Here is a 26,626-nt window from a genome sequence, read left to right as displayed (position 1 = left end):
TTCCTTTATGCATCAGAGATTTACTAACCATCAGAAGATATACTAGCCAACCCCACAACAGCAAAATAGGTGCAAAGGGCTGCTTTCAAGACAATTCCCATAATGAGGCACAGCAAACAAAAATAACACATCAACTTATCTATATCTTTTGTGTAGCTCTTCTGTTCTTTTCACTTGACAGCAAATATTAAAAACAATAAATAAAAATTTTAAATGTCACTGAAATCTCAGATTAAATTCTGGACCCTAAAAAACAAATTGGGAATTAGTCAATAGTAACCAGAAAAAGAAATGAATAGCTCCTTGGAGTCTAAGAGAATAGTGCAAGATTAATTTATTTATCCAAGCAATAATAGCTACTATTGCCTAGTTATTTCTGGATACCTAGTATAATTTTCTAACAGGTTGGGAAATTGGTATGATAAGCCTCAATTTCTTGGTTCACTGACTAAGTTTGAGAATTACCTAGAAAGGTACTGGAAGAAAAGAAAATACCAGTCTTTCCAAGGGCAGCTCTGTAAACAGCAAAGGAAATCAAGCAAAACAGCAAAGAGAAAGCGATGGTAAATGACATTTTCTCACTACCGGCTCAGTGCCAAATGACCTGCCTAAATTTAGGACTCCCAATTCGACAAGGCAGGAAGACGCCGGGTCTACGATTGTTCTTCGCAGAGAGGGAAGTTAGGGTTAATAATACACAGTCCCGGGGCTGTCGTGAAATCCAGCTGGGAATCCGGTCAAGTCATGCGGGATCCCGTCTCCTGCTCTTCTTGCTGCAGCCCACTGCCTTAGGTTCCCCAAAGGAGCTGTGGAAAACGTAACAGAGTCACCCGATTCTTTAATTAAAAATAAGTTACTAAAAACTGTAAAGGCAAGTTGTTGGTAGGAGCTAAGCCAGCACTCATTTGCACCCTCGCGTTCCCCCCATTAAGAGTCTCACGTCACTGGAGGTCCCGTCGTGGCTCAGCAGGTTAATGAACCCGACTAGCATCCATGAGAACGCGGGTTCGATCCCTGGCCAGTGGGTTAAGGATCCGGCGTTGCCCTGAGCTGTGGTGTAGGTCGCAGACTCGCTCGGATCTGACGTGGCTGTGGCTGTGGCTGTGGCTGTGGTGTGGGCCGGCGGCTACAGCTCCACTTTGACCCCTAGCCTGGGAACCTCCATGTGCCTTGAGGGCAGCCCTAAAAAGACAAAAACCAAAACCAAAACACCAGTCACAAGTCCCATTTCAGAGGCTCCTTAGAGCCTCGCACAAGGGCCTCTCACGGCCCAACGACCAAACTGTCAGACCTGCCTCTGCCGTGTCCCCTCCCTAGAGTCAAACCCCATCCGAAAGCAAAGAGGCTTCTATTTATAAAGGGAACTGAGAGGACTTCGTAAATCTTGTTTTCTCAACCTTCCCGTCAGATCGGCCAAACCTCAAGAGTCTGACACCACCGAGGGCTGCTGCGGACACGGCCCTGCGGGAACGCTCCTGCACTGCTGGAGGGACTCCAAGCACCCCCACTTCGAGAGCAATTCGGCCAAGCTCAGTAAAGCTTAAGGTGCACGGTCCGCTTCTACTCCTGGGCTATCTATCTCCTAGGCATACACACCTGAAGGCATCCTGACACATCTGTGTAAGGCTATGTACGAACGCTTTCAGTGCTGGTGGGAACGCAAAATGGTGCGGCTGCTGTGGAAAACTGTATGGTAGTCTCTCAGAAAATTAAAAGCAGAATTATCACAGGACCTAGCAATTCCAACTTCTGAGTAGATACACAAAAGATGTGAAGGCAGGGCCCCACAAGCAGATTATCTGTACGCCATGTTCACAACAACCAAAAGACAGAAACAACTCAAGAGCCCATCAACAGATGAATGGATGAATACAGTGTGGTATACACACAGAATGGAATATTATTCGACTATTGCTTCTGGCCACACCGATGGCATGCAGAAGTTCCTGGGTCAGGGATCAAACTCTCACCACAGCAGCAACCTGAGCCCACAGCAGTGACAACACCAGATCCTTAACCCACTGAGCCACCAGGGAACTCGCACTCAGCTTTTAAAAGGAAGGAAATTCTGACACCTGCTGCAGTATGCATAAACCCTGAGGACATTATGGTAAGTGAAATAATCCAGACACAAAAGGACAAATACTGCATGATGCCATTTATGTGAAGTACCTAGAATAGCCGAATTCACAGAAACAGAATGTAGAGTGGTGGTTACCAGGGAAAAGGTGCGGGATGGACTGGGGAGTTACTGTTTACTAGGTACAGTTTCAGTTTTGCATGATCAAGAGAGTCCTGGAAATGGATGGTGGTGACGGTTGCACAATAATGTGAAGGTACGTAATGAACTGGACACTTTAAAATGGTTAGGATGGAAAAGTTGTGTCCTTTACCACAATTTTTAAAAATAAAATAAAATGTCAAATAAAAATTTAAAGTGCTTTTAGCAGTTCTGTTTGTAACAGTGAAAACTAGCAACAGCTCATGTTAAATGACAGCATCTTCACACAGCAGACACTACACAGCAGCGAAGCAGCTAAAGTAGATTTAGCAACACAGCTAAATCTCAAAGACAATATTAAAAAAAGGAAACTGCAGAATGACACCATTTATATAAAACATGTGTCTGTTCAGGCTGCTGTTAACAGAATGCCATAGAGCGGGTGGCTTATCAACAACAGAAGGCTACTGGTTACAGTCCTGGAGGCTGGGAGTCCAAGATTAAGGTGCTGACAGATCAGTGTCTGGTGAAGGCCCACCTCCTGTGTCCTTACACGGGGCAAGGGGGCTCTGCGATCTTTTATAAGGGCGCCAATCCCAGTCTTTTTTTGTCTTTTTTTTTTTTTTTTTTTTTAATACAGCTGCACCTATGGCATAGGGAAGTTCCCAGGCTATGGGTAGAATGGGAGCTTCAGCTGCCAGCCTATACTGGAGCCATGGCAACATCGGATCCAAGACACATCTGTGCCACATCTTGTGGCAATGCTGGATCATTAACCCACTGAGTGAGGCCAGGGATCAACCCCACATCCTCATGGATACTAATCAGGTTTTTAACCTGCTGAGCCACTGTGGGAACTCCACTAACCCCGGCTCTTGAGGGCTCTGCTCTCAGGGCCTAATCGCCTCCAAAGGCTCCGCATCACGTTGGGGATTCGTTTTCAACAGAGGAATTCTGGGGGAAGCACTGGGTCTACAGCAACACGTAATATTTATGGAAACATAAATGCATACTGTTAGTTTCAAAAGGTTCCTGCAGTTGGTAAACATCAAATTCAGCACTGAGTTAACCTCCAGGAGAAGAGAGAAGGGACTAGTACAGGAAAGGGAATTCCTTAGAAAAACAGGCAACTAAAACAGATCCAAACAAACCCAGCCAACTGGAGTTTCGACAAAGGTGCAAAAGGGATTCAATGGCGGAAAGACAGTGTTTCCATGACGATGGAGGAAGTGGACATCCAGAGGTGACAAAACCTCCAGTTAAACCTCAAAACGAATCAGAGACTCATGCACAGAGAAAACACAGGCGCTCCCTGAGACCTAGCCCTGGGGGAAGAGTTCTCAGACATGACATCAAAAGCACAATGCATTAAAGAAAAGAACCCATTTGGACGTCATCAAAATTTAAAATTTTGCTCTGTGAAAGTCCCTGCTAAAGAGGAGAAAACCGAGAACTGGGAAACTGCAGGTGTTAGGCTTGCAGAGATGTCAACAAGGTAGAAAGCGCGAGAGGTGGGCCTCAGAGAGTTGAACACTGAGATCTAAGCAGAGATCAGTCAGTTCTAGGTGACGTCAAGTTCCCTGCCGAGGTGAAATGGGGGTGACTGTGGAAGAGATCAGGGAAGCAGGATAGAAGGCAGGGTGTTGGGACTTCATAAAAATCACAAACCTCAAAAGACACTATCAAGGAGGTGAAAAGACAGCTTACAGACTGGAATAAAACGTTTGTATTTTCTTCTAGGAATTTGTTTTAGAGTATATAAAGAACTCTCAAAACCCAACAGTAAAAAGGCAAACAATCCAATTACAAAATGGGCAAAAGACATGAACATACATTTCAGCAAAAACAATATCCACATAGCAAATAAGCACATGAAACTATGTTCGGTATCATCAATCATTAGAGAAACACAAACTAAATCTATGATGAAACATCGCTACACAGTATTACGTAGTGAAGATTAAACACGGCGACAATGCCAAATGCTGTGAGGATGCAGAGAAACTGCATCTCCCAGACACTGGGGGTGGGAGGGTAAATACAGCCCCTCTGGAAAACAGCTTAGCAGTTTCTTAAAAACTCAACCGTATACTTATGATATAACCCCGGAGTTACACTACTGGGCATTCATCCCAGGGAAATTAAAATACATGTTCACACAAAAACATACATGAATGACCACAGGAGCGTGTGTTAAAAAGGAGACCACACCCCCCCAAATGGCACCTGTGACAGGCCCCCAGGGCAGCAAACCAAGACTTGATACCTAACCCAGCAGCAGCTCCAAGCTTGCCCAGGGATGGGACCTTTCACCAGACAACCTGGAAGACCCCGATCAGCACTCGGAGGTGATCTGTGGACACACCCCTTCCTTCCCCTGAGGAGGGTATCCTCCTCTTAAAAAAAAAAAAAAAAAAAAAAGGCATTATTTACCAACGATTTTCTATTTTCTGCTTCCTCTCTGCCTTTAAAATTTTTCCCTGGAGTTCCTGTTGTGGCTCAGTGGTAACGAACCTGATGAGGATCCATGAGGACGTGGGTTTCATCCCTGGCCTCGCTCAGTGGGTTAAGGATCTGTGTTGCTGTGAGTGGTGGTATAGGTCACAGATACGGCTTGGATCCCGGCGTTGCTGTGGCTGTGCTGTAGGCTGGCAGCTGCAGCTCCAATTCAACCCCTAGCCTGGGAACTTTCATATGCCCCAGCTGTGGCCCTAAAAAGCAAAAAAAAAAAAAAAAAAAAAAAGCGTTAAGATGGTAAATTTTGCATCTTTTTACAACAAAAATTTTTAAGCTGAAGCAAAATAGGAATATGTTAAGATTTAATAAAATTACGTGGTGATTATATGGTATTTGTAATATTATTAGGAAGAGCACCTTTAAGAAGCTATTTCAAATGGACAGATTTTTGTAATTTTGAGGCCCAACATAAAGACAATATAAATTTTGATCTGTGTTCATTTGGGCATTCAATATCAGAATTTCTAATCTGCTGTTAAGAAATTAGGAGCTAGTCTCATATTTCTGTTGAGATAAACTGCCAAATAAGGAAATAACAAACCACAGACCAATCCCATTTTTTTTTTTTCTTTTCTGGCTGCCCGGGAATATATGGAGTTCCTGGGTCAGGAAGCAGGTCTGAACTGCAGTTGCGGCAACACTGGATCCTTTAACCCACTGTGCCTTACCATCTAGCCAAGTAAAAAACATCCACTTTGAGGGAGTTCCCATCGTGGCTCTGAGGGTTAAGAACCCAACTAGAATCCATGAGGACATGGGTTCCATCCCTGGCCTCATTCAGTGGGTTAAGAATCCGGTGTTGCCATAAGCTGTGATGTAGGTCACAGATGTGGCTTGGATCCCACATTGCTGTGGCTATAGCATAGGCTGGCAGCTGTAGCTCAGATTTCACCCCTAGTCCCAGGAACTAACAAATGTCATAGGTTTGGCCCCAAAAAGAAAAAAAAATCACTTTGAATCTCAGAATCAACTCCTCTGTTTCTTTCAAAGGAACTGCCTAGACAAAAAAAAAAAAAAGGAGTTTCCATCGTGGCACAGTGGAAACGAATCTGACTAGAAACCATGGGGTTGAGGCTTTGATCCCTGGCCTTGCTCGGTGGGTTAAGGATCCTGAGCTGCCATGAGCTGTGGTGTAGGTTGCAGACGCGGCTCAGATCTGGCCCCTAGCCTGGGAACCTCCGTATGCTGTGGTTGCAGCCCAGAAGAGCAAAAAAAAAAAAAGGAAAAGAAAAATTTTCTATGGATATTAAATGTTTTATATTTTAAGTGTCTAAGGCTGTCACAGTAGCCCCTCCCCCCAGATGAACAAATTGCACTTTACTGAATAAACATTCATTGAGCACAATGCCCCAAGTATTGTGCCAGATTTCCAAATTCCTGATCTTTGGGGTTTTTTCATTCTATTCTTTAACTTGTTTACCAACTACCTTTTACAACTTATTACCAGAAATGATGTTATTATTAAAAGTTCCATTTATAAATAGGCCATAGAAATTTCATCTTGTTTATCATACAGGGAAGGCTGTGCCTCCCTTCTGAAAACATTTTGCTTTGTTGAGACTACAAATGACCTTTGGTAAACATTAAACCAGGAAACTGTGTGACTAATTTATTTCTGGCAACTGCTAGATTTCCCAGTGAAGTCATCATATCACACCTTGAGACCTACATTCTAGATCATTCTACCAATTCCCATGTATGACTCAGGAGGAGCTGCTAATTGGTGAAACAGGCTCATTACTCACTACTATTTAGGTTAATAAAAATAAAAATTCGTACTTTGTATGATAAATATTTTTTTTGTCTTTTTTTTGGGGGGGTGCCGCACCTGCGGCATATGTAGGTTCCCAGGCTAGGGGTCAAATCAGAGCTGCAGCTGCCAGCCTACACCACAGCTCAAGGCAACGGAGGATCCTTAATTCACCAAGTGAGGCCAGGGATCCAACCCACATCCTCATAGATGCTAGTCAGATTCCTTTCCCCTGAGCCACGATGGGAACGCCTTTTTTCTTTTTTCTTTTTTTTTTTACAACAAACATTTTAACTACCTCCCAATCCAAATTATCTTAAAGCAACTGTTTATTTCTATCTCCTATCATTCAAGTTGTAATAAATTTAACTTAAGAGCTGTCTAGGCAGAAACTAACATACCTGCCATACAGTACATCCGATGTCACAGTCTCTAAAGGACACGCTTAGAAATTTGAACTCTCTCAATCCTTGTCATTGTCTGAGCAACGGTGAGCCTTCCGAGCCCAACCTCCCCACTGTCGGCGAGCTGCTGTGTTAGGAGGAACTTATTAAATCTGTTAACAGTGACCACAGCAGCAACGTGAACAGAGACGCTGATTGGAACTGGGGGGCATAGTTTCTCTTTGTGATTGCCAAGAGCCAGCAGCTCCCAAAAAAATAAACATTCCCAGGCAGCACTCTTCAGTATTTGTCCTGACATCGGAGACTGGGTAGAGTCATTAAAAAAGAATGCTGTCCTTTCCTGACTAACGACCTTCTGCAGTGGTGTCTAGCTAGTTCGTACTACTGAGCACATCTTCAGACCACCTCTTAGGAAGGCGGATGTCACGTGACAAACAGCCATGGGCATGTTTATTTACACCCCACCTGCATGACTCAGACGCGGGGCTGCAGGGCTCACGGTCCAAACACGCCTGCCTTACTCACCTTCCTTGCCGACCGGCGGCCACACCCGGGGCGCAGGGAAACACGCCCCTTTAACGTCGCTTGCACAACCAACACAGTAACGGAACGCTAAAGAGACTGGTTATTTCTTGTACCCGAATGCTGCCTCTTCAAGTGGGTTTTCAGGCCCCTAATCCACATATTTCTCTCCCTACCAGGCTGAACAGCAGCGAGGGAGGGGATGTGCGGGTTTGGCCGGAGCCACAGGGTCACCTGGCGCGGGGAGCGGGCCAGGGCCCGCGAGTTGGGGGGATGGGAGAACCGGGGACTCCGCGGTGGGGGAAGGGAGACCCTCCGCGGAAGGGACGTGGGGGAGGGGAGGCCCTCCGCGGAAGGGACGTGGGGGAGGGGAGACCCTCCGCGGAAGGGACGTGGGGAGGGGGGTCCTCCGCGGTGCGGGCAGACCCCGGGCCCGGCAGCGTGTCCCATCAACGATGTCTAGATTTCGTCGTCCCAGACAAGGCCGGAGCATCCTAACAGTAAAGCGTGACTAAAGCGCAACAACGCTGCTCTACAGACAACTAAAAACCAGCCTGTGTGATGCGGAGGCTTGTGTTTTAGGGCAGACATCACCGCCCAGGTCGTGGACCTCTCTTGACCGGGCCGGGTGGCTTTCTCGATAAGTCGCCGCAGAGCCGGCGGTCTCCTCGCCGAAAACAATATTGGAGGGGTCCGGGCCTCCGTGGCGGGAGCAAAGCACCCCTCCTCCCCCTCCCGCCGGAAGTACGCGTCTCCGGCGAAGGCGCGCCTCTGCCGCGCACGCGCACTCAGTTACTTAGCAACGTCGGCGCTGAACCACCCCGGAGGGAGCCCAGCAACAGCCGAGCCACCAATCAGCGCCGGCCTCGCCTCCCACGCCTCACCAATCAGCACCGGCGCAGCAAGGAAGTTTCCAGAGCTTTCGAGGAAGATCCCCTTAACTCGAATTCATCCGCCTGATCATTTCCCTACCTTTTCCTAAAGGAGGAGCAGAACAACCTGGAAGAGAGGAGAGCTGAATTTTTTAGGATCCTTTCTTCCGGTTTGAGGAATTCAGGGCTCCGCTGAGGGGCCTCGCTGCGTCGCGGAGGTGAGGCCGAGGGAACTACTTTCAGCAGCGCACGGATACGGCGCCTACGCAAGCGTGATGAGTGACGCAACAGACGTTGCATAAATTTCGGCCCCGCCGAGCCGCAGCGTTCAGAAGCGACTGGCATTGTTGGCGGTTTCGCTGTTGCGGTCGAGGTGATTCGGTGTGATTGGCTTCACAGCGTCTGTGCCTTCACTCACAGGTACTGAGCCTTCGCCCGTGAGCGTGGGGAGCAGTGGAGAGGGGTTCCCGGGGCGGGCGACCCGGCGGGTCTCAGGCGGGGCGGGGTGGGGGAGGGGAGGCGCGCTGACGCGGCGCCGGCCTTTGCGGAAGAGCGGGCCTTGTTTACGTGTGGGGCGCGGGGGCGCTTGGCGCGGGCGCCCGCAGAGGTCAACGGACACTTAAGCGAGGGAGATTCCATCGTGTCTGCCCCAGGGGGGAAGGTGGGAAAGAGGTAGTATAGCCGGGCTTCTGGAAACCTTGTTCCGAATCCTGACGTGGAGAGGGTGTCGCACCCACCTCCCAACGGGAATTTCAATGCTACCGTCATTAGGTTAGGGGGACGTTGGGGGCTGGCGGCGGCGAACCTAACGAAGTATCTGGAGCAGTTGAGAAAGATTTGGATCCTGGTCTGGGCAAGCAGTTGCGATTATTCTCCACCCTGCTTTGATTGACATCTTGACTAAGGAATCGTGTGTTCGGTGGCTTCATTCTCGCGTAGTCTAGTCAAAATCGGGGGAGGTTTGTGAGGGACCTTAATCTCTTCAAGGCATTTTGGAGTAATAGGTCGTTCCAAAGAACTGGTTAGATACGAATAGTGAAACATCGTGAGGTGATACAGTACGTTTTCTTGAACTCTATAGGTCAAAATGCAGATCTTCGTGAAGACCCTGACCGGCAAGACCATCACCCTGGAGGTGGAGCCCAGTGACACCATCGAGAATGTGAAGGCCAAGATCCAGGATAAGGAGGGCATTCCCCCCGACCAGCAGAGGCTCATCTTTGCAGGCAAGCAGCTGGAGGATGGCCGCACTCTTTCTGATTACAACATCCAGAAAGAGTCCACCCTCCATCTGGTTCTGCGTCTGAGGGGTGGTATGCAGATCTTCGTGAAGACCTTGACCGGCAAGACCATCACCCTGGAGGTGGAGCCCAGTGACACCATCGAGAATGTGAAGGCCAAGATCCAGGATAAGGAAGGCATTCCCCCCGACCAGCAGAGGCTCATCTTTGCAGGCAAGCAGCTGGAAGATGGCCGCACTCTTTCTGATTACAACATCCAGAAAGAGTCCACTCTCCATCTGGTTCTGCGTCTGAGGGGTGGTATGCAGATCTTCGTGAAGACCTTGACCGGCAAGACCATCACCCTGGAGGTGGAGCCCAGTGACACCATCGAGAATGTGAAGGCCAAGATCCAGGATAAGGAAGGCATTCCCCCTGACCAGCAGAGGCTCATCTTTGCAGGCAAGCAGCTGGAAGATGGCCGCACTCTTTCTGATTACAACATCCAGAAAGAGTCCACTCTCCATCTGGTCCTCCGTCTGAGGGGTGGCTGCTAATTCTCCAGTCTTGCATTCATAATGCCCACTGATGGCATTACTCTGCACTCTAGCCATTTGCCCCAATTTAAGTTTAGAAATTACCAGTTTCAGTAATAGCTGAACCTGTCCAAAATGTTAATAAAGGTTTTGTTGCATGGTAGTGTATTTGTTGTCTGTTCGGAAATTATGTAGTGGTAGAGGCTCCTAACAACTTTGAGATTGTCCATGTGACCATAATTAAGTCATTTGACTTTGGTTAAACACTGCGTACGAACTGTGTCCTTTGTCCAGGGTTTTTTACAAGTCAGGTAAGATTCTACTGTAATTAAAGCTATTTCCAAGTGTGAGCCATTTAAAATTTTTGGAGTATGAAGGCATATTGAGGGAAAGCATACTTGCCTGTTTCTCAAATAGTAACCTAATTAAGACTTCTAGAGTATTTTTGGTTAAGGCTTCTCAATTGTTTTCAAGTCTTAAGATGATTATTTGGCTGTTAGCTTTTTGTTTCCTCTTTAGGGCATTACAGTTAAGTGTTGAATGGTAGGAAATGAAATAGAACCTTGCTTATATGAACTGATAGGAGAATCAAGTGGAGCCCTAGTTAACAGGCTAGGAAGGGTATCCTATCTGAGGCAGTTTGCTGATTTTGGTGTTAGCCAATTAAGATGGCTCCTAATAACAGGTTTACCTCATTGTAAGAAAAATCTAAGTCCTACACGAGCTTTTTTTGTTTTCCCATGCCACTAAGTGCTAGACACTGTATTTCCAATATGAATAAAACTAAGGGAGTAAGAACCTCTGGGCACAAGGTACTCTACAAGGCTTTATTCTCAACCTTTTTCTCCTTCAGTCACTTCTCTGTAATGGAAATCAGTGGTGGTTCTCAACTTGAGACAAAACTGGGAGAGAGGAGAGGCTTGCAAAGCAGAGGAGGAAGTTGGAAGCCCACCTGGTTTTCTCAACTTTATGCTAGGGAAGTAGCTATTCTGGTACTAGAGCTGTTGTAACCACAAGTGCAACATTAGTGGTAAGAATCACCCAGAGGTGTAGAAAGGCATGCCCCACATCTGGAAACAACTTCTGTTATTATAGGTGTACCTGAGAAAAGCTTAGTCCATAATTTTAGGAACTGTTGCCCTAGCATTAGCTTCTTAAATTTTTGTTCTAGAAATCCATTTGATTACCTGAACATAAGATGTTGGAACAATTAAGGGGTTTTCCCTGTGCAGTGGGTTTAAGGAGCTGGTGGTGTCCTTGCAGCAGCTCAACACAGTTGTGGGTTCAGTCTTTGGCCCAGGAACTTTCATATGCTGTGGGTGCAGCCAAAAAAATGTGTGTATGTAAAAATAGGAATACTTACTTTTCCTCAAGTTAGACTCTGGAGACAGGGCTTTGTTTTAGGCTTAGTGAATTAATGCTTCAACTTCTTGGAGTGGTAGAAGGAAAGGGCGAGAAAGCAGGAAAAGCTGCTTCTATCAAACTTATCAGTAACAATGGAGTTTATATCAAACTTTTGGTTAACAATGGAGTGAGTTCCCACTGTGGTGGAACTGGATCCTCAGCCTTTTGGGCGCACTGGAACTCAGGCTGGATCTCCAGCCAGGCACATTGGGTTAAGGATTAAACATTGCTGCAGCTGCAGCTTAGGTCGAAACAGCAGCTTGGATCTGATCCCTGGCCTGGGAACTCCTTATGCCTTCAATGGCCAAAAAAAAAAAAGGGAAAGGAAGATGGTAATGAGACATGAAGCTTTTCAAAAGCCTCAACTTAGTTCTCATTGTGGCTCACAGTTGAAAGAATCCTGAGAACTTCCATATGCTGCAGTTGTGGTCCCACCCCCCCCCCAAAAAAAGCCTTTCTTAGAATTAAGGGAACACAGATTTATTGTGAGATTGGAAGGTTATGTCCTGCCAGTCCCAAAAGGCTTTGTGTGTGTGTCCTTGCTTCTGTTTTTGTTTTAAGGCCTAGTTTCTGTTAGGGGCAAACCAAGGACTGGACTCCAATGACAGCTCTGACTCAGAAAATTGATGAAGTTTTACTAGGTCCCTTTCCCTTGAGGATGTCCTCAAACTAGTGCTTATAGGACAGCCTTTCTGCTACGCTTAACTAGCTGATTAGGCCTTTTGCTAGTAAAGATGGGTTTTGAGGGTTAAAAGTTCTTTCCTATGCTTTACACTTAATAAACCTAAAAAATAAAGGCAGTCCCACTGAATAGCTAAGTGAAGACTAGTGGTTTGGGCAAGAGGACTTGCACCATTGTATGTCCTTTGTGCCAAATCACTATGAGTTGGCAGGCTTTCCAGGTCTGCAGTCTTGTGAATCCCTTGAGGAAAAAAGGTTTCGGCTGTTGCTCTAATTCTCTTGGGATCTCTTACTTTCCAGAACGATCCCTGAAGTGATTTACACCCATCTCAGAGTAGTTACGGGGATTACAAGTGAAGTGCTTAGAACAAAATAACTGCCTAGTGCTTACAATGCCATTGTAATAATAAAATTGGGAATGACCTAATCGTCCATCAAAGGGGAGCAGCTAAGTCATGATAATGCAGCAGTTCAACAGAATGGCAGAGAGAGGAAGTGGCCTGGAACACTTGAAGACAGTGAGAAAAACTAGAAAAAGGTGTGTATGTGAGCAGAAGCGTGCAGGTCGGGGGGGGGGGGGGGGCTGTTTAACCCTGGTGGCTCCAGGAGAGTAAAGTGTCCTTGTGAAGGGAGACGTATTGCACCTGCTTTCTAGATATTTTCTAATTGCCGCCCCCAGGCTTCCGGGAAGTCTGAAGTCACTGACAACACAGCAGTGTTCACAACACGCAGCCCCTGTCCAAGGGCCGGCAAAGTCATGCTGTCCAGAGGCCAGATGGCACGCCCAACGGGACGGAGGAGACTTTGCAGCAATCTCTACTTCATCCTCTTTGGAAAGTACATCTCATGAGACTTAACTGAACTTCAACCTTCATTTTAGTGACATTGTCCTCACTCCTCAATCCGAAGGGGCAACTAAGTCATGGCTCCCTTGTCCAATCAGGCCCCACCAACTCCAAATGGGAGCTTTGGACAAATGGTGATTTCTGTGAAAGATCTTGCACTTAGTGCAACAATATTAACCGGGAAATAAGTTTTGAGATTTTCCTTTTTTCCTATACTCTTGATCCCATATTCGCCCTTATTGCTCCATCTTTTTTGTGGTCATCGGAAGTTGAGTGGTGATGGAGTTCCCTGGTGGCTCAGGTCGCTGCTGTGGCACAGGTTTGATCCCTGGCCAAGAACTTCCACATGCCGTGGGTGGGGGGGGGAGAAGTTGAGTGGTGATGTTCGCTCCAGCTAGTAGGTCTCTTCCAACCCCTATAATTTATCCTAGCACCTCCTGTCCTGGCCATGTTACACCTACCATGGCTTGCTGTGGATCTCAGTTCCCAGACCAGGGATTGAACCTGAGCCACAGCAGTGAAAGCGCTGAGCTCTAACCGCTAGACCACCAGGGGACTCCCAGGACTCCTCTTAAGGAGGACCTTTACCTTCAGAAAGGCCTTTTTTTTTTTTTTTTTTTCTAGGGCTGCACCTTCGACACATGGAAGTTCCCAGACTAGGGGTCGAACCAGAGCTGCAGCTGCTAGCCTACACCACAGCCACAGCAATGCTGGATCCAAGCCACATCTGTGACCTGTGCCTGCAGTTTGTGGCAACACAGGATCCTTAACCCACTGAGTGAGGCCAGGGATTGAACCTGCAACCTCATGGATACAAGTTGGGTTCTTAAGCCTCTGAACCACAAGGGGAACTCCCTGTCTTCAGAAATTCCTGGTATCAGTGTTGTCCAAACATTGTCCTCCAAACGCTATGACCACTGTGAGAAGGAGGCCGTGGTCACAAGAGCTCAGGAAGTTGTCTGTTATCTCCTTGGAGACCATCTGGAAGGCTCCCGCAAGTTCTGCCTTAAAGGAACTGATTGCATGATGTTCAACCCACTGTTTTCCAATTTCACTTTTTTTTTTTCACTTTTCAGTCAGTTCACGTCTCTCACTTCAAGAAGTCTTGCTGCAGCCAAGACTCCTCCCATCTCCCAGCCCAGCACTGCTGCCTTGGTTCCAGGCCTCAAACTGGGTCTGGATAGTCTACTGCTAAAATAGACCAACACAAATACAGAACCATATACATGAAAATATTTTCCAACTCACGGGGCAATGGATAAAAGTTTCCAGGTTAAATGTTTCTTCCATAAGTTGTTCTTAGTCAGCTGGTACCTGGCTTGTCTTCAAGCAGCTGTTAACAGACAAAATAATAGTAAATTTTGGACATTTGATTTTTTTAAAAAATAGCTGATTGACTTTTTAAAATACAAAAGTGATGCAAGCTCTTGATAAAATACATCTAATGATATATAGGAGTATCCAGTAAAAAATGAAAATCCTTCTCCTACCTTTCTTACACCCCCAGAGGAAAGCACTGAAAGAGGCAATTTTTCCATTCATTTATTCAAGAAATAGTGTCTTCTGTATTTCCAGCATTGGAAATGCAGCCTTGAACAAAACTGACCAAGTCTGCCCTCATGGAACTCATATTAAAGAAGACAAGAGGGAATTCCTGTTGTGGCGCAGCAGAAACGAATTCGATTAGTATCCATGAGGATGGGGGTTCAATCCCTGGCCTCACTCAGTGGGTCAGGGACCTGGCGTTGCCATAAACTGTGGCGTAGGTCGCAGATGTGGCTCAGATCCTTGAGTTGCTGTGGCTGTGGTGCAGGCCAGCAGCTAAGCTCTGATTTGATCCCTAGCCTGGGAACTTCCATATGCCGGAGGTAAGGCCTTAAAAAGCAAAAAAGTAAAAATAAAGAAAACAAGAGACAGACACGTCAGTAAGTACATCGTATTTGAGATAATGGCAAGTAATACAGTGAAAACATAAAGCAGAATAACGGACATTGGGCGATCAAGGAAACACTCACAGGTAATACGACATTTGAGCAAAGGCCTGGAGAAAATAAGGGCCTTGCAACCTGACACCCGGGAGAAGCGTATTCCAGGCAAAGGGAGCAGAGGAAAGCAAAGGGAGCAAAGGTCCTAAGGAAACAGAAAGCTTAAGTTCAAGAACAGCAGAGAGAGGAGCTCCTGCTGTGGCGCCATGGGTTAAGGACCTGGGGTTGCTGCAGGTGCGACGTAGGTCACAGCTTTGGCTTGGATTCGATCCCGGGCACAGGAATTTCCATATGCCTCAGATGTGGCCGAAAAAAAAAAAAAGAAGAAGAAGAAGAAGAATGGTATTATGGCCTGAAGAGCAAGAAAGAACCAAAAGAGTGGAACGGAGGTAAATCAGGCGTAATGGGACCATGACTTACCAGTTCATAAGGACACTGTGAGAACACAGGTCATAGGTGTCCCTCTGACGTAGGTGTCCCTCTGGACATCGGTGTCCATACTAGCACCTGATGTGTATACAGGCCCCAATATACAGATTTACTTCAATCTCCTTCATGTCTGCATAATAATTCACAGTGGGGACACCACTTTTTCCTTAAAATAATTTTATCGTTTTCCTAATTATGAAAGTAATACATACTCAGTGTAGGAAACTTGAGGAATACAGAAAAAGAAAAAGAAAGCATCTCTTAATCCTACAATCCAAATGTACTCAATTTAGGATATTTCCCATTATCTCAGTATTGATTTTTTTACTTAAATAAGAATGAATTAGAGTTCCCTGGTGGCCTGGCATTTAAGGATCCAGTGTTGTCACCGCAGTGGCTTAGGTTGCTGCTGCGGTTCAGGTTTGATCCCTGGCCTGGGAACTTCTGCCTGCTGGAGGTGAGGCCAAAAAAAAAAAAAAAAAAAAAATTGGAGGTGACAGCTGTGATGGTTGCATAACAATATGAACATACTGAATGCCCCTGAATCTTACACACACTGAAAAAGGATTAAAAGGATAAATTTCGTTGTGTATTTTTTTCTTTGCTTTTTTTTTTTTTTTAAAGGGTGCATCCAGCAAAAGCAAAGTTCCAGCATATGGGAGGGAGAGGGGCCTTGGGGCTTCTCCAAGGAAGGCCTTACTTCCGAGAGAATGCCCTGCCCCCATCATCACGCTGGACCTTTCCACACACCAGCTGAGTGGCTTAGTGGCAGCTCCAACACCAGCAGCAGCTCCCCATGCCACCCCACCTCCACTCCCCTGAAAGCTGTTTTCTGAGCATCAGGCCTGAGTGTCATCTCATCTCCTTTAGAAGCCCAGGCCCAGGCCGCATGCTTTCACTTTAATTCGGAAGCTCTGATGCCCTTGAAGAGAATCCTACTCCTCTCCCTCCCCCAGCTCTTCCTGGAAGCAGCCTGGCAAAGCTGACAGGAAGACATGGCTGCTGCCCCCACAAGAGCCAGGACCCGGAGAGGGAAGACGGCCCTGTGCCACCCAGGGGCAGGGGCAGGCAGCTTAGGAAGATGGGGCCCTCCAGAGGCAAGAAGACTGGGCTGCAGGGGTGCGGCAGGGCTGGAGTGTCTGCCCTGCTCACCCTCTGCCCACTCCTGGCCTCCCCCGGGGCTGAGCCCCTGCTGTCTGGTCCCCTCTTTACGGTAAAAGCACGAGGAGGAGCCGGGTGGAGAAGCCAGCAGTTCTGGTTTCTTCCAAGAGGCTGCGCCCCTGCAGGCTGATGTCATCCACCTAAAATACTTCACTGTTTTCACTTCAGCTCTGCCCTCCCCGCTTGTATTTCAGGCTAGAGCAGCACAGCAGGGCTCCACACGCAGGGCCCTGGGCTCGGGTGAGCAGGGCCTGAAAGGGGTCTCCTTTCCCGGAAATATACAGCAAAATAAGGGCCCAGGCCTAAAGACACCCCACAGGGAGTTCCCTCTGTGGTGCAGTGGGTTAAGGACCGGGTGTTGCTGTAGCTGCGGTGTAGGTCGGATCAATCCCTGGATTCAGTCGCAGGAATTTCCATATGCCTTGGGTGTGGCCAGGACACAAAAGAACAAACAAAAAACATCCTACCAAGTAGAGAAAGCATGTGTGCAGGCTCTTGCAAGGGGCGGAAAGTGGAAAACACAGACTTTCTTTTTTCTTTTTTTTGAGCCTTGCATGTGACAGGCACCTGTGCCACAGCAGTGTCAACAACAGGTCCTTAACCGGCTGAGCCACTTGGGAACTCTGATACTGTCTTTCTGGGGGGCGTGGTTTGTGGGGTACGCCCAGGAACCAGCAAATACCACCTCTTCCATCTGGAAAGGTGGGGCCAAACCTCTCCGAAGAAAATGAGGGTGTTGCTGAGACTTACTCTGAAGCCTGCTATCTGAGAAATAACATCGGTCTTTGTTACTCCGGGCCGAGGGCTGAAGCTGCCCAGACAAACGCAGCCATGGAGTGGAACAGACCCTGCACCGAGGAGGATAACTACCAAGCCAGGTCGTGGTCAGGCGGCCTTTGGGCTCCGGCCAAGAAGGGAAGGGTGTGAAAGTCTCCTGGGGGCATGGGGATGGCCCCTCCCACACCACCGCCTGGAACACCGGTGCCTGCCCCCCAGCGCCCCCCACCCACAGTGGCCTGATCTCTGTCTCAGGCTTTGGGAGTCAAATCAGGGCTGCCCAGACCGCCTGCTTTTGGGAGAAGCTGAGAAAAACAGGTTGGGACAGACTGATTCTGAAACTGCCTACTCATCCCCCTCAAACACCCAGGCCTGGGATGAGAGCTCCTGTGGCTGCCTCCCCCTGGAGGGCAAAGTGTGAAAACAGGCTGGGGTCGGGGGGTGGCGTCTCGGGGCTGAGGAGGGGCGGGCTGTGTTTTCCTGGGGCGTCCCCCTGGGGTTCCTCCCAGGCCCAGCTCCTGGGGGCCTTCGGACAGAGCAGGTAGAGCCCAGAGGACACAGCAGGGCAGGCTCCTCCACTCACATCCCTTCACTGCTGACACTTCTGGTCCCCAAATGTGAGGGTTCCCCACCCACCAACACCAAGCAGTTCATCCACACGAGCTGGGAGTCCTGCAACTTAACTAATTCTGACACTATCCCCGTGGAGACAGTGTCAGAGCCCTCAGGTTAACGGCATCACCACTTTCAAGAGAAAAGCTGCACAGTGTATTATCTTCAGAACACACATTTAAAATTAGACTAATAGACAAGTTAAAGGATATAAGGAAGATACTGGAACAAGAACACAAAAACATCATGGAGTTCCCATCGTGGCGCAGTGGTTAACGAATCCAACTAGGAACCATGAGGCTGTCGGTTCGATCCCTGGCCTTGCTTAGTGAGTTGCCATGAGCTGTGGTGTAGGTGGCAGACACAGCTCGGATTCCATGTTGCTGTGGCTGTGGCGTAGGCCGCAGCTCCAGTTAGACCCCCTAGCCTAGGAACCTCGATATGCTTCTGGAGCAGCCCTAGAAAAGACCAAAAAAAAAGAACACAAAAACATCAAAAGGAACCAGTGCATAATAGTTGAATACATAATAGTTAAGAACAATATTCAACAATATTCAGATATCCTCTCTTTTTAAAAAAAAAAAAATTATTTATTTATTTGGCCCCTCCCACAGCACACGAAGTTCCCTGGCCAGGGAGCAAAGCCACGCCACAGCCGGGACAACACTGGATCCTTAACCAGGCCATCAGGTAACTCCCTCAGGTAGTCTCAGGAATGGAAGAACTAGATAGCTGGAGCATAAATTAGTGAACTGAAGTAACAGAAATTCCCCAAAAGGAAAAAAGAAAGAACAAAGGAAGAAAAAATATAGCAGAGGTTATATATCTTCGCTGAGAGATATAGGGCATAAGAGTAGAAGTGATAATATTCAGAAAACAGGAGTCCTGGAAGGAGACACAAATGGAGATGAGGAAATATCCCAAGACATAATGGAGAAAAATTTCTTGGAATTAGAAAAAAAAAAAAGATGAAATATGAACACATGATCTATGCATTCCACAGATCGTTATTCCTCATTAAAAGTGTATATTTTTGGGGGGAGTTCCCATCGTGGCGCAGTGGTTAACGAATCCAACTAGGAACCATGAGGTTGTGGGTTTGATTTCTGGCCTCGCTCAGTGGGTTAAGGATCCGGCGTTGCCGTGAGCTGTGGTGTAGGTTGCAGACGCGGCTCGGATCCCGCATTACTGTGGCTGTGGTATGGGCCGGTGGCTACAGCTCCAATTCGACCCCTAGCCTGGGAACCTCCATACGCCGTGGGAGCGGCCCAAGAAATAGTAAAAAAAAGACAAAAAAAAAAAAAAAAGTATATATTTTTTGGTCTTTTCTAGGGCTGCACCCGAGGTATGTAGAGGTTCCCAGGCTAGGGGTCAAAGTGGAGCTGTAGCCGCCGGCCTACACCACAGCCACAGAAACATCAGATCTGAGCCACATCTCCGACCTACACCACAGCTCACGGCAACCCCAGATCCTTAACCCACTGAGTGAGGCCAGGGATCGAACCTGCATCCTCATGGATACTAGTCAGATTCATTTCTGCTGAGCCACAGCAGGAACTCCTAAAAATAATTTTTTTTAAAAAGATGCACTATGTCAGAGTTCCCGTCATGGCTCAGGGGTTGAATCCGACTAGGAACTATGAGGTTGCAGGTTCAATCCCTGGCCTCGCTCAGTGGGTTAAGGATCCAGCATTGCCATGAGCTGTGGTGTAGGTCGTAGATGCAGCTCAGCTGTGGCTCTGAGGTAGGCCGGTGGCTACAGACTGGGAATCTCCATATGCCACGGGTGCGGCCCTAGAAAACACAAAAAAAAAAAGACAAAAAAAAAAAAAAGATGACATATATCAAAGAGAAAAGGGAAGGGAAAACCTATGGTTAGAATCACTTGGGGGAAATTTAGGAATATCAGAAACCAAGAGAACATTCTCAAAGTTTCCAGAGAGAAAAAGGAGATCTCAAATAAAGGAACAAAAACCCGTTGACATTAGATTTTCAACAGTAACAGGAGAGGTAAGATGACATCGGAGTCCTGTTTTCAAATGAGGAAGGAGAAGACCTTAGAACCCAGGAGTTTACGGCATTTAAATGTGAGGCCTGAATGTCTGTGCGTCTCCAAAGCTCAGCGGAGGAAATCCCAAGGCCTAAGAAGACAGGCTTAGGAGGTGGGGCTTTGGGGAGTGCTGAGTTCAGGAGGATGGAACCTCAGGAATGCCACCAGGGCCCTAACAAAAGAGACCCAGAGTGATGTCACCTCTTCCAGGAAACCCAAAGCAATACAGTCCCTTCCATCAGGAGAGGACGCAGGGAGGACGTGGCTCTGCGTCAGGAAGAGGCGACCAAGCTGGGGCCTTGACTTGAACTCTCAGCTTTCAGAACCTTGAGAAATAAATTTCTACCTAGTCTGTAAAGAGGCCACGACACCTTCAGACATCCTTCCCTTTCCAGGCCTGCAGGAGCCCAGGCAGGGCCACACACCTTCCTCAAAGTCTAGGGGCCCGGAGGAGGTGAGGGTGGGGGGCAGACGCCGCCAAGGGCAACTGCAGCAAGAGCACGATATTCGAGACCTTCAAAGAGGCCAGGGGTGACCCATGCTCCGTGATTCCACTCACATGACATCCGGAAAAGGGGAAATGGTGAGGACAGAAACCATCAGTGGTCATCAGAGCATGGTGGTGGGGGAGGCTCGGGCAAAGGGCCACCAGAGCACATTTTAGGGGGATCAAAACATTCTACATCTTGAACGTTCTACAACTTTTTTCCTTAAGTTCCCTAGCACCCATTCTTCAGCCCCATCCTGCTGAGCTGGTCTCAGCACATATGCTGTGGGCTTAGCCCTTAAAAGACAAAAAAAAAAAAGAAAGAAAGAAACAAGAACCCCAATGTTCACCCCAATGTGGTACTATTCACAATAACCAAGACGTGGAAGCTGGTTGTTTCCATGGACAGATGCATGGATAAAGAAGTGGTACATGTATACAATGGAACATTACTCGGCCATCAAACAGAACGAAATAATGCCATGTGCAGCAACATGGGTGGACCCAGAGATACTCATACTAAATGAAGTGTCAGACTAATACATTTGATATTGCTTATATGAGGAATCTAAAAAAAATGATACAACTGATACAAGTTCATTTTGTAAATGAACTTATTTACAAAACAGAAACGGACTCACCGTCACTGGAAAGAAACTTATGGTTACCCAAGGGGAAGAGGGGGACGGATAAATTAGGAATTTAGGATGAGCAGATACAAACTACTATATATAAAACAGATAACTAGGAATTCCCATATGGTTCACCAGTAAGGAAGCCGACTAGCATACCTGAGGATGTGGGTTCTATCCCTGGCCTCCTTCAGTGGGTGAAGGATACAGCATTGCTGAGACCTGTGGTGTAGGTTGCAGACACAGCTTGGATCCCGCGTTGCTGTGGCTGTGGTGTAGGCTGGCAGCTGCAGCTCTGACCCCTAGCCTGGGAACTTCCATATGCTGCGAGTAAGGCCCTATAACAAAAAGCAAAATAAATGAATAAATAAATAAATAAAATAGATAACCAACAAGGACCTACTGTATAGGACAGGGGACTATATTATCTTGTAATAATCTATAAAGAAAAAGAATCTGAAAAAAAGGAAGATATCTATACATATCTATATATAGATCATAACCGAATCACTGAGCTGTACACCTGAAAAATCAACTATACTTTAATTAAAAAATTCCAAAGCACATTTAAAAACTTAAGGGTGTAAATTATACTACAATAAACTACTTTTTTTAAAAAGAGACGGGAATGCAAACTGAGAACAGACCACCCGGGTTCAAATTTCCCCCGCCACCACTCGCGAACTATGCTGTAATCCAGAGCAAGCCAGTCACTTCATCTCTCTGACTCGGTTTCCCCTTTTCTGAAACGGAGACGCCCACAGACCTACCTCCCAGGGTGGAGGTGAAGATGAAAAAAAGTAAGTGCCTGTGACGCCTGGGCTGCAGCGCGCAAGTCCAGCTTTGCCGGGCGCCCAGGGGGCCGGAGGCAGGTGCTCCCAGTGCCCCCCGCCCAGGGCACACCTGCTGCCTCAGAGCGAGGCAGGGCCGCAGCCCAGACTCCTCCACTGCCTGGCGCTGTGACTGGGCAGGGGAGTGCGGCCTCCGAGGGGAGGCTCGGCTGCGCTCCTGCGCTGTCCTTACCTGGGAGCCCCAGCGGGACCGCGGACACCTGGTGGCGGGTCGGGGAAAGGGGCGGGGACTCACCCGGGCAGGGGCGGTGGGGGTGCAAACGGAGGGAACTGGGTAACCCGGGCTGGGAGCGACGCTGAGGCGCGGGGGGTGGAGTTCCCAAGTTTGGGCGCGGCTGAGGCGCGGAGGGGAGGAGTCATGGGGTGGAGGCGTGGCTGAGTCGCGATGGAGGCGGGGTCCCATGAGGGGTGTGGCTAAGGCGCGGAGAGGAGGAGTCCCGGTGTGGGCGTGGCTAAGGCACAGCCCGGGATTCCCGCAGTGGGCAAGGCTGCGCAAAGGCGAGCCCGTTGAAACCTCTGCAGGTCCTTTGGCTCGACCGCAGCCCAGGTCATCCTTGGTCTCAGTCAGGCTATCCGATGCATCCTTGCCAGGCTGATTCTGTCTGCGTCTGGTGTTTCTCCTGTCGTGGCTGCCGTCGCTGGTTCTGGCCTGCCTGTCTGGATCTCAGGCCTCGGGCTGTGTCTTTGTTACCCCTCTCAACTGCGTCTCTGCGACCGGAGGCGTCTTTATCTCAATTCTGCCTCTCCGCTCCGCTTTCTCTATTCTTGTCTTCCAGAAGACAGAATATCTTTCTTTTAATAGTAAAATCGGACATCCATTAGCCAATAGCTGGGACTGTTGAAAACGGGCCCAGCGCCAGCTCAAGTTGGGGAAACTCCCCGGAGGCTCTGGGCTTGGGCCTGGGCTCCCAGATTTGACCCCGAGCCTGGGTGTAGCTATTTTGGGTCCTGAGAGAGAAGCCCCACATGTGGGCCTGGCTGAGCAGTGGCCTCTGGGGTGCAGAGGCAGTGTGGGAAGGGGCAGCTCCTTGAGAAGATTCTCCCAGGCCAGGCAGCCTCCACCCACCCAGCAGGACTTTGGTCCCCTTCTCCTGCAGAAGGCACTCTAAAGGCCAGGGCCATCTCGGCTAGTCTCCAGTCTGTCTCCCTTGTTCCAGGAAGCCTGACTCCTAAGCTGGCTTATTTCTATTTTTCTGTCAGACTCAGACGCAAAGCTGCTCAGAGAGGCTGCTTCTAACCAGTAAACAGGCCCAGCCCAGGCTTTGGACCAAGTTTTGGGAGAAGTAAAGGTGCAGGCTCTCGCTTGTCCGCCTCATTTACCCCAAGTCTGACCCTTTCTTCACTCCAAGGCCAGCACTACCCACTTTCCAGACTCTGAACCCCTCTCTCCCATCTCTCTCTAGAATTTACGTTAAGTATGCCCAGGTTTTTTTTTTTTTTTTCTTTTTGTCTTTTTGCTATTTCTTTGGGCTGCTCCGCGGCATATGGAGGTTCCCAGGCTAGGGGTCGAATCGGAGCCACAGGCACCGGCCTACACCAGGGCCACAGCAATGCGGGATCTGAACCGCATCTGCAACCTACACCACAGCTCACGCAACGCCGGATGGTTAAGCCACTGAGCAAGGGCCGGGACCGAACCCGCAACCTCATGGTTCCTAGTCGGATTCGTTAACCACTGCGCCACGACGGGAACTCCCAAGTATCCTTAACCCACTGAACAAGGTCAGGGATCAAACCCACATCCTCATGAATACTAGCTGGGTTCTTAAGCCTCTGAACCACAATGGGAACTCCTGAAATTGTTTATTTTATTTATTTATTTTTTTGTCTTTTGTCTTTTTAGGGCCGCACCCACGGCATATGGAGGTTTCCAGGCTAGAGGTTAAATCAGAGCTACAGCTGCCGGCCTACACCACAGCCACAGCAACGCCAGATCCTTAACTCACTGAGCAAGGCCAGGGCCCAAACCTGCAGCCTCATGGTTCCTAGTTTCTGCTGCGCCGTGATGGGAGCTGCCTGAACTTTTTTTTAAGATTTTAATTTTTACCAGTATAGTTGATTTACAGTGTTCTGTCAATACATATGGTGTTCAGTCATACACACATACATACATACACATATATATATATATTCTTTTTCTCACGTTATCCTCCATCATGTTCCATCACAAGTGGCTAGATATAGTCCCCTGTGCTAAACAGCAGGATCTCATTGCTTATCTGCTCAAAATGTAATAGTTTGTATCATGTCCTGGCTATTGCGGATAGTGCTGCAATGAACATACCGATGCAGGTGTCTTTTTCAAGGCACGTTTCCTTGGGATATACACCCAAGAATGGGATTGCTGGGTCATATGGTTGTTCTATATTTAGTTTTCTGTGGTAGCTTCATATTGTTTTGCATAGTGGTTGTACCAATTTACATTCCCGCCAATAGTGTAGGAGGGTTCCCTTTTCTCCACACCCCCTCTAGCATTTGTTATTTGTAGACTTATTAATGATGGCCATTCTGAACGTTGTGAGGTGGTACCTCATCGTAGTTTTGATTTTCATTTCTCTAATAATTAGTGATGCTGAACATTGTTTCATGTGCCTGTTGGCCATCTGTATGTCTTCTTTGGACAAATGTCTATTCAGGTCTTCTGCCCATTTTTCAATTGGGTTGTTGTTTTTTTTTTTGCTGTTGAGTTGTATAAGTTGTTTGTATATTTTAGAGATTAAGCCCTTGTCATTTGCATATTTGAAACTATTTTCTCCCATTCTGTATGTCGTCTTTTTTTTTTTTATGGTTTCCTTTGCTGTGCAAAACTTCTCAGTTTGATTAGGTCCCACTGGTTTATTTTTGTTTTTATTTCTGTTGCCTTGGGAGACTGACCTAAGAAAACATTTGTATGGTTGATGTCAGAGGCTGTTTGCCTATGTTCTCTTCTAGGAGTTTTATAGTGTCTTGTCTTACATTTAAGTCTTTAAGCCATTTTGAGTTTATTTTTGTGCATGGTGTGAGGGTGTGTTCCAGTTTCACTGATTTACATGCAGCTGTCCAGTTGTTCCAACACTACTTGCTGAAAAGACTTTTTCTTAGTTTATATTCTTGCCTCCTTTGTTGAAGATTAATTGACCATAGGTGTCTGAGTTTATTTCTGGGTTCTCTGTTCTGTTCCATATTAGTCTGTATGTCTGTTTTGGTATCAGTACCACACTGTCTTGATTACTGTAGCTTTGTAATATTGTCTCAAATCTGGGAGCGTTATGCCTCCTGCTTGGTTTTTGTTCTTCAGGATTGCTTTGGCAATTCTGGGCCTTTTATGGTTCATGTAAATTTTTGGATTGTTTGCTCTAGCTCTCTGAAAAATGTCATACTTTGACAGGGATTGCATTGACTCTGTAGATTGCTTTGGGTAGTATAGCCATTTTTACAGTATTAATTCTTCCAATCCAGGAGCATGGACTATCTTTCCATTTCTTTGAATCCTCTTTAAACTCCTTGGTTGATGTTTCATAGTTCTCAACATATGAGTCTTTCACCTCCTTAGTCAGGTTTATTCTGAAATTTTTAAGGTAGAATTCACAAATAGTTTTCCAATTTAAAGTGTACAATTCAATGGTCCTTGGCGTATTTACAACTATTATCTCAATTAAATTGAAGACATTTTCATCGCCACCAGAGAAGCCCTTTACTTTTGCTCCCCATGACCCCCCATATCCTGTTGCCCACGGAAGTCCCTAATGTAGCTTTCTGTTTCCATAGAGTTCCCTATTTTGGACATTTCACATAAATGAAATCATGCAATATGAAATCTTCTGTGACTGGCATCTTTCATTTAGCCTCATTTTTTCAAAGTTCACCCATGTCGTAGCGTGTATCACTATTCCATTCCTTTTCATGGCTGGATGCTATTCTACTGTGTGAAGAGACCACATTTTATTTATCCATTCCTCAGGCGATGGGCACTTGGGCTGCTTCCATTTGGCTATTGCAAAATAATGCTGTGAATAATGCTGCCGTAAACATTTGTGAGCACGTGTTTGTGTGGGTATATGTTTCCATTTCTTTTCAGTACATACCTAGGTGTGGAATTGCTGGCTCATATGCTAACTCTATGTTTAATTTTTTGTTTGTTTGTTTTAGGGCCACAACCGCGAAATGTGGACGTTCCCAGGCTAGGGGTCAAATGGGAGCTACAGCTGCCAGCCAACACCACAGCCACTGCAATGTGGGACCCAAACCACATCTGCAACCTATGCCACAGCTCATGGCAATACCACATCCCTAACCCACTGAGAGAGGCCAGGGATCGAACCCTCATCCTCATGCAAACTAGTCAGATTTGTTTCCGCTGTGCCATAACAGGAATTCCAATGTTTAATTGTTTTGAGAAACAGCCAGACTTTTCCAAAGTGGCTGCACAGAATTTTATAATCCATCTGAGTGTATGAGGGTCCAACTTCTCCATATCCTCACCAACACTTATTATTATCTGTCTTTTATTTTTTTTTAATTTTATAGCCACACCCACAGCATATGGAAGTTCCTGGGCCAGGGATTGTATCCCAGGGATTGAATCTGAGCGACAGCTTCGACCTAGGCCACAGCTGCAGCACTGCCAGTTCCTTTAACCAACTGTGTCAGACTGGGGATAGAACCTGTGCCTCCACAACTGCCCAAATCAC

The 26,626-nt window shown here is 47.3% G+C and overlaps 1 protein-coding gene and 1 long non-coding RNA gene across 3 annotated transcripts; one reads left to right on the top strand and one right to left on the bottom strand.

The window, feature by feature from the left end:
* On the bottom strand, positions 1-23,397 carry LOC102164714. Its single transcript, XR_001299414.2, has 3 exons — positions 22,129-23,397; positions 14,221-14,305; positions 1-806 (listed from the first exon to the last, which is right to left on the bottom strand). It is a non-coding gene; the product is annotated as an uncharacterized LOC102164714 (long non-coding RNA).
* UBB (ubiquitin B) lies at positions 8,627-10,210 on the top strand. Of its 2 annotated transcripts, none has more exon segments than NM_001105309.1 (2): positions 8,627-8,706; positions 9,368-10,179. In NM_001105309.1, a coding segment is annotated over 1 exon segment (690 nt). In that variant the 5' UTR covers positions 8,627-8,706; positions 9,368-9,373; the 3' UTR covers positions 10,064-10,179.

The sequence above is a fragment of the Sus scrofa genome, chromosome 12 (genome assembly GCF_000003025.6).
Source record: "Sus scrofa isolate TJ Tabasco breed Duroc chromosome 12, Sscrofa11.1, whole genome shotgun sequence".
Classification (NCBI taxonomy): Eukaryota; Metazoa; Chordata; class Mammalia; order Artiodactyla; family Suidae; genus Sus; species Sus scrofa.
Note: the sequence above shows the minus strand (reverse complement) of the source record. Positions and strands in the feature narration are given on the sequence as shown.

Coding starts and splice junctions, on each gene's coding strand:
- UBB (XM_005653994.3), top strand. CDS start 9,374: ATGCAGATCTTCGTGAAGACCCTGACCGGCAAGACCATCACCCTGGAG.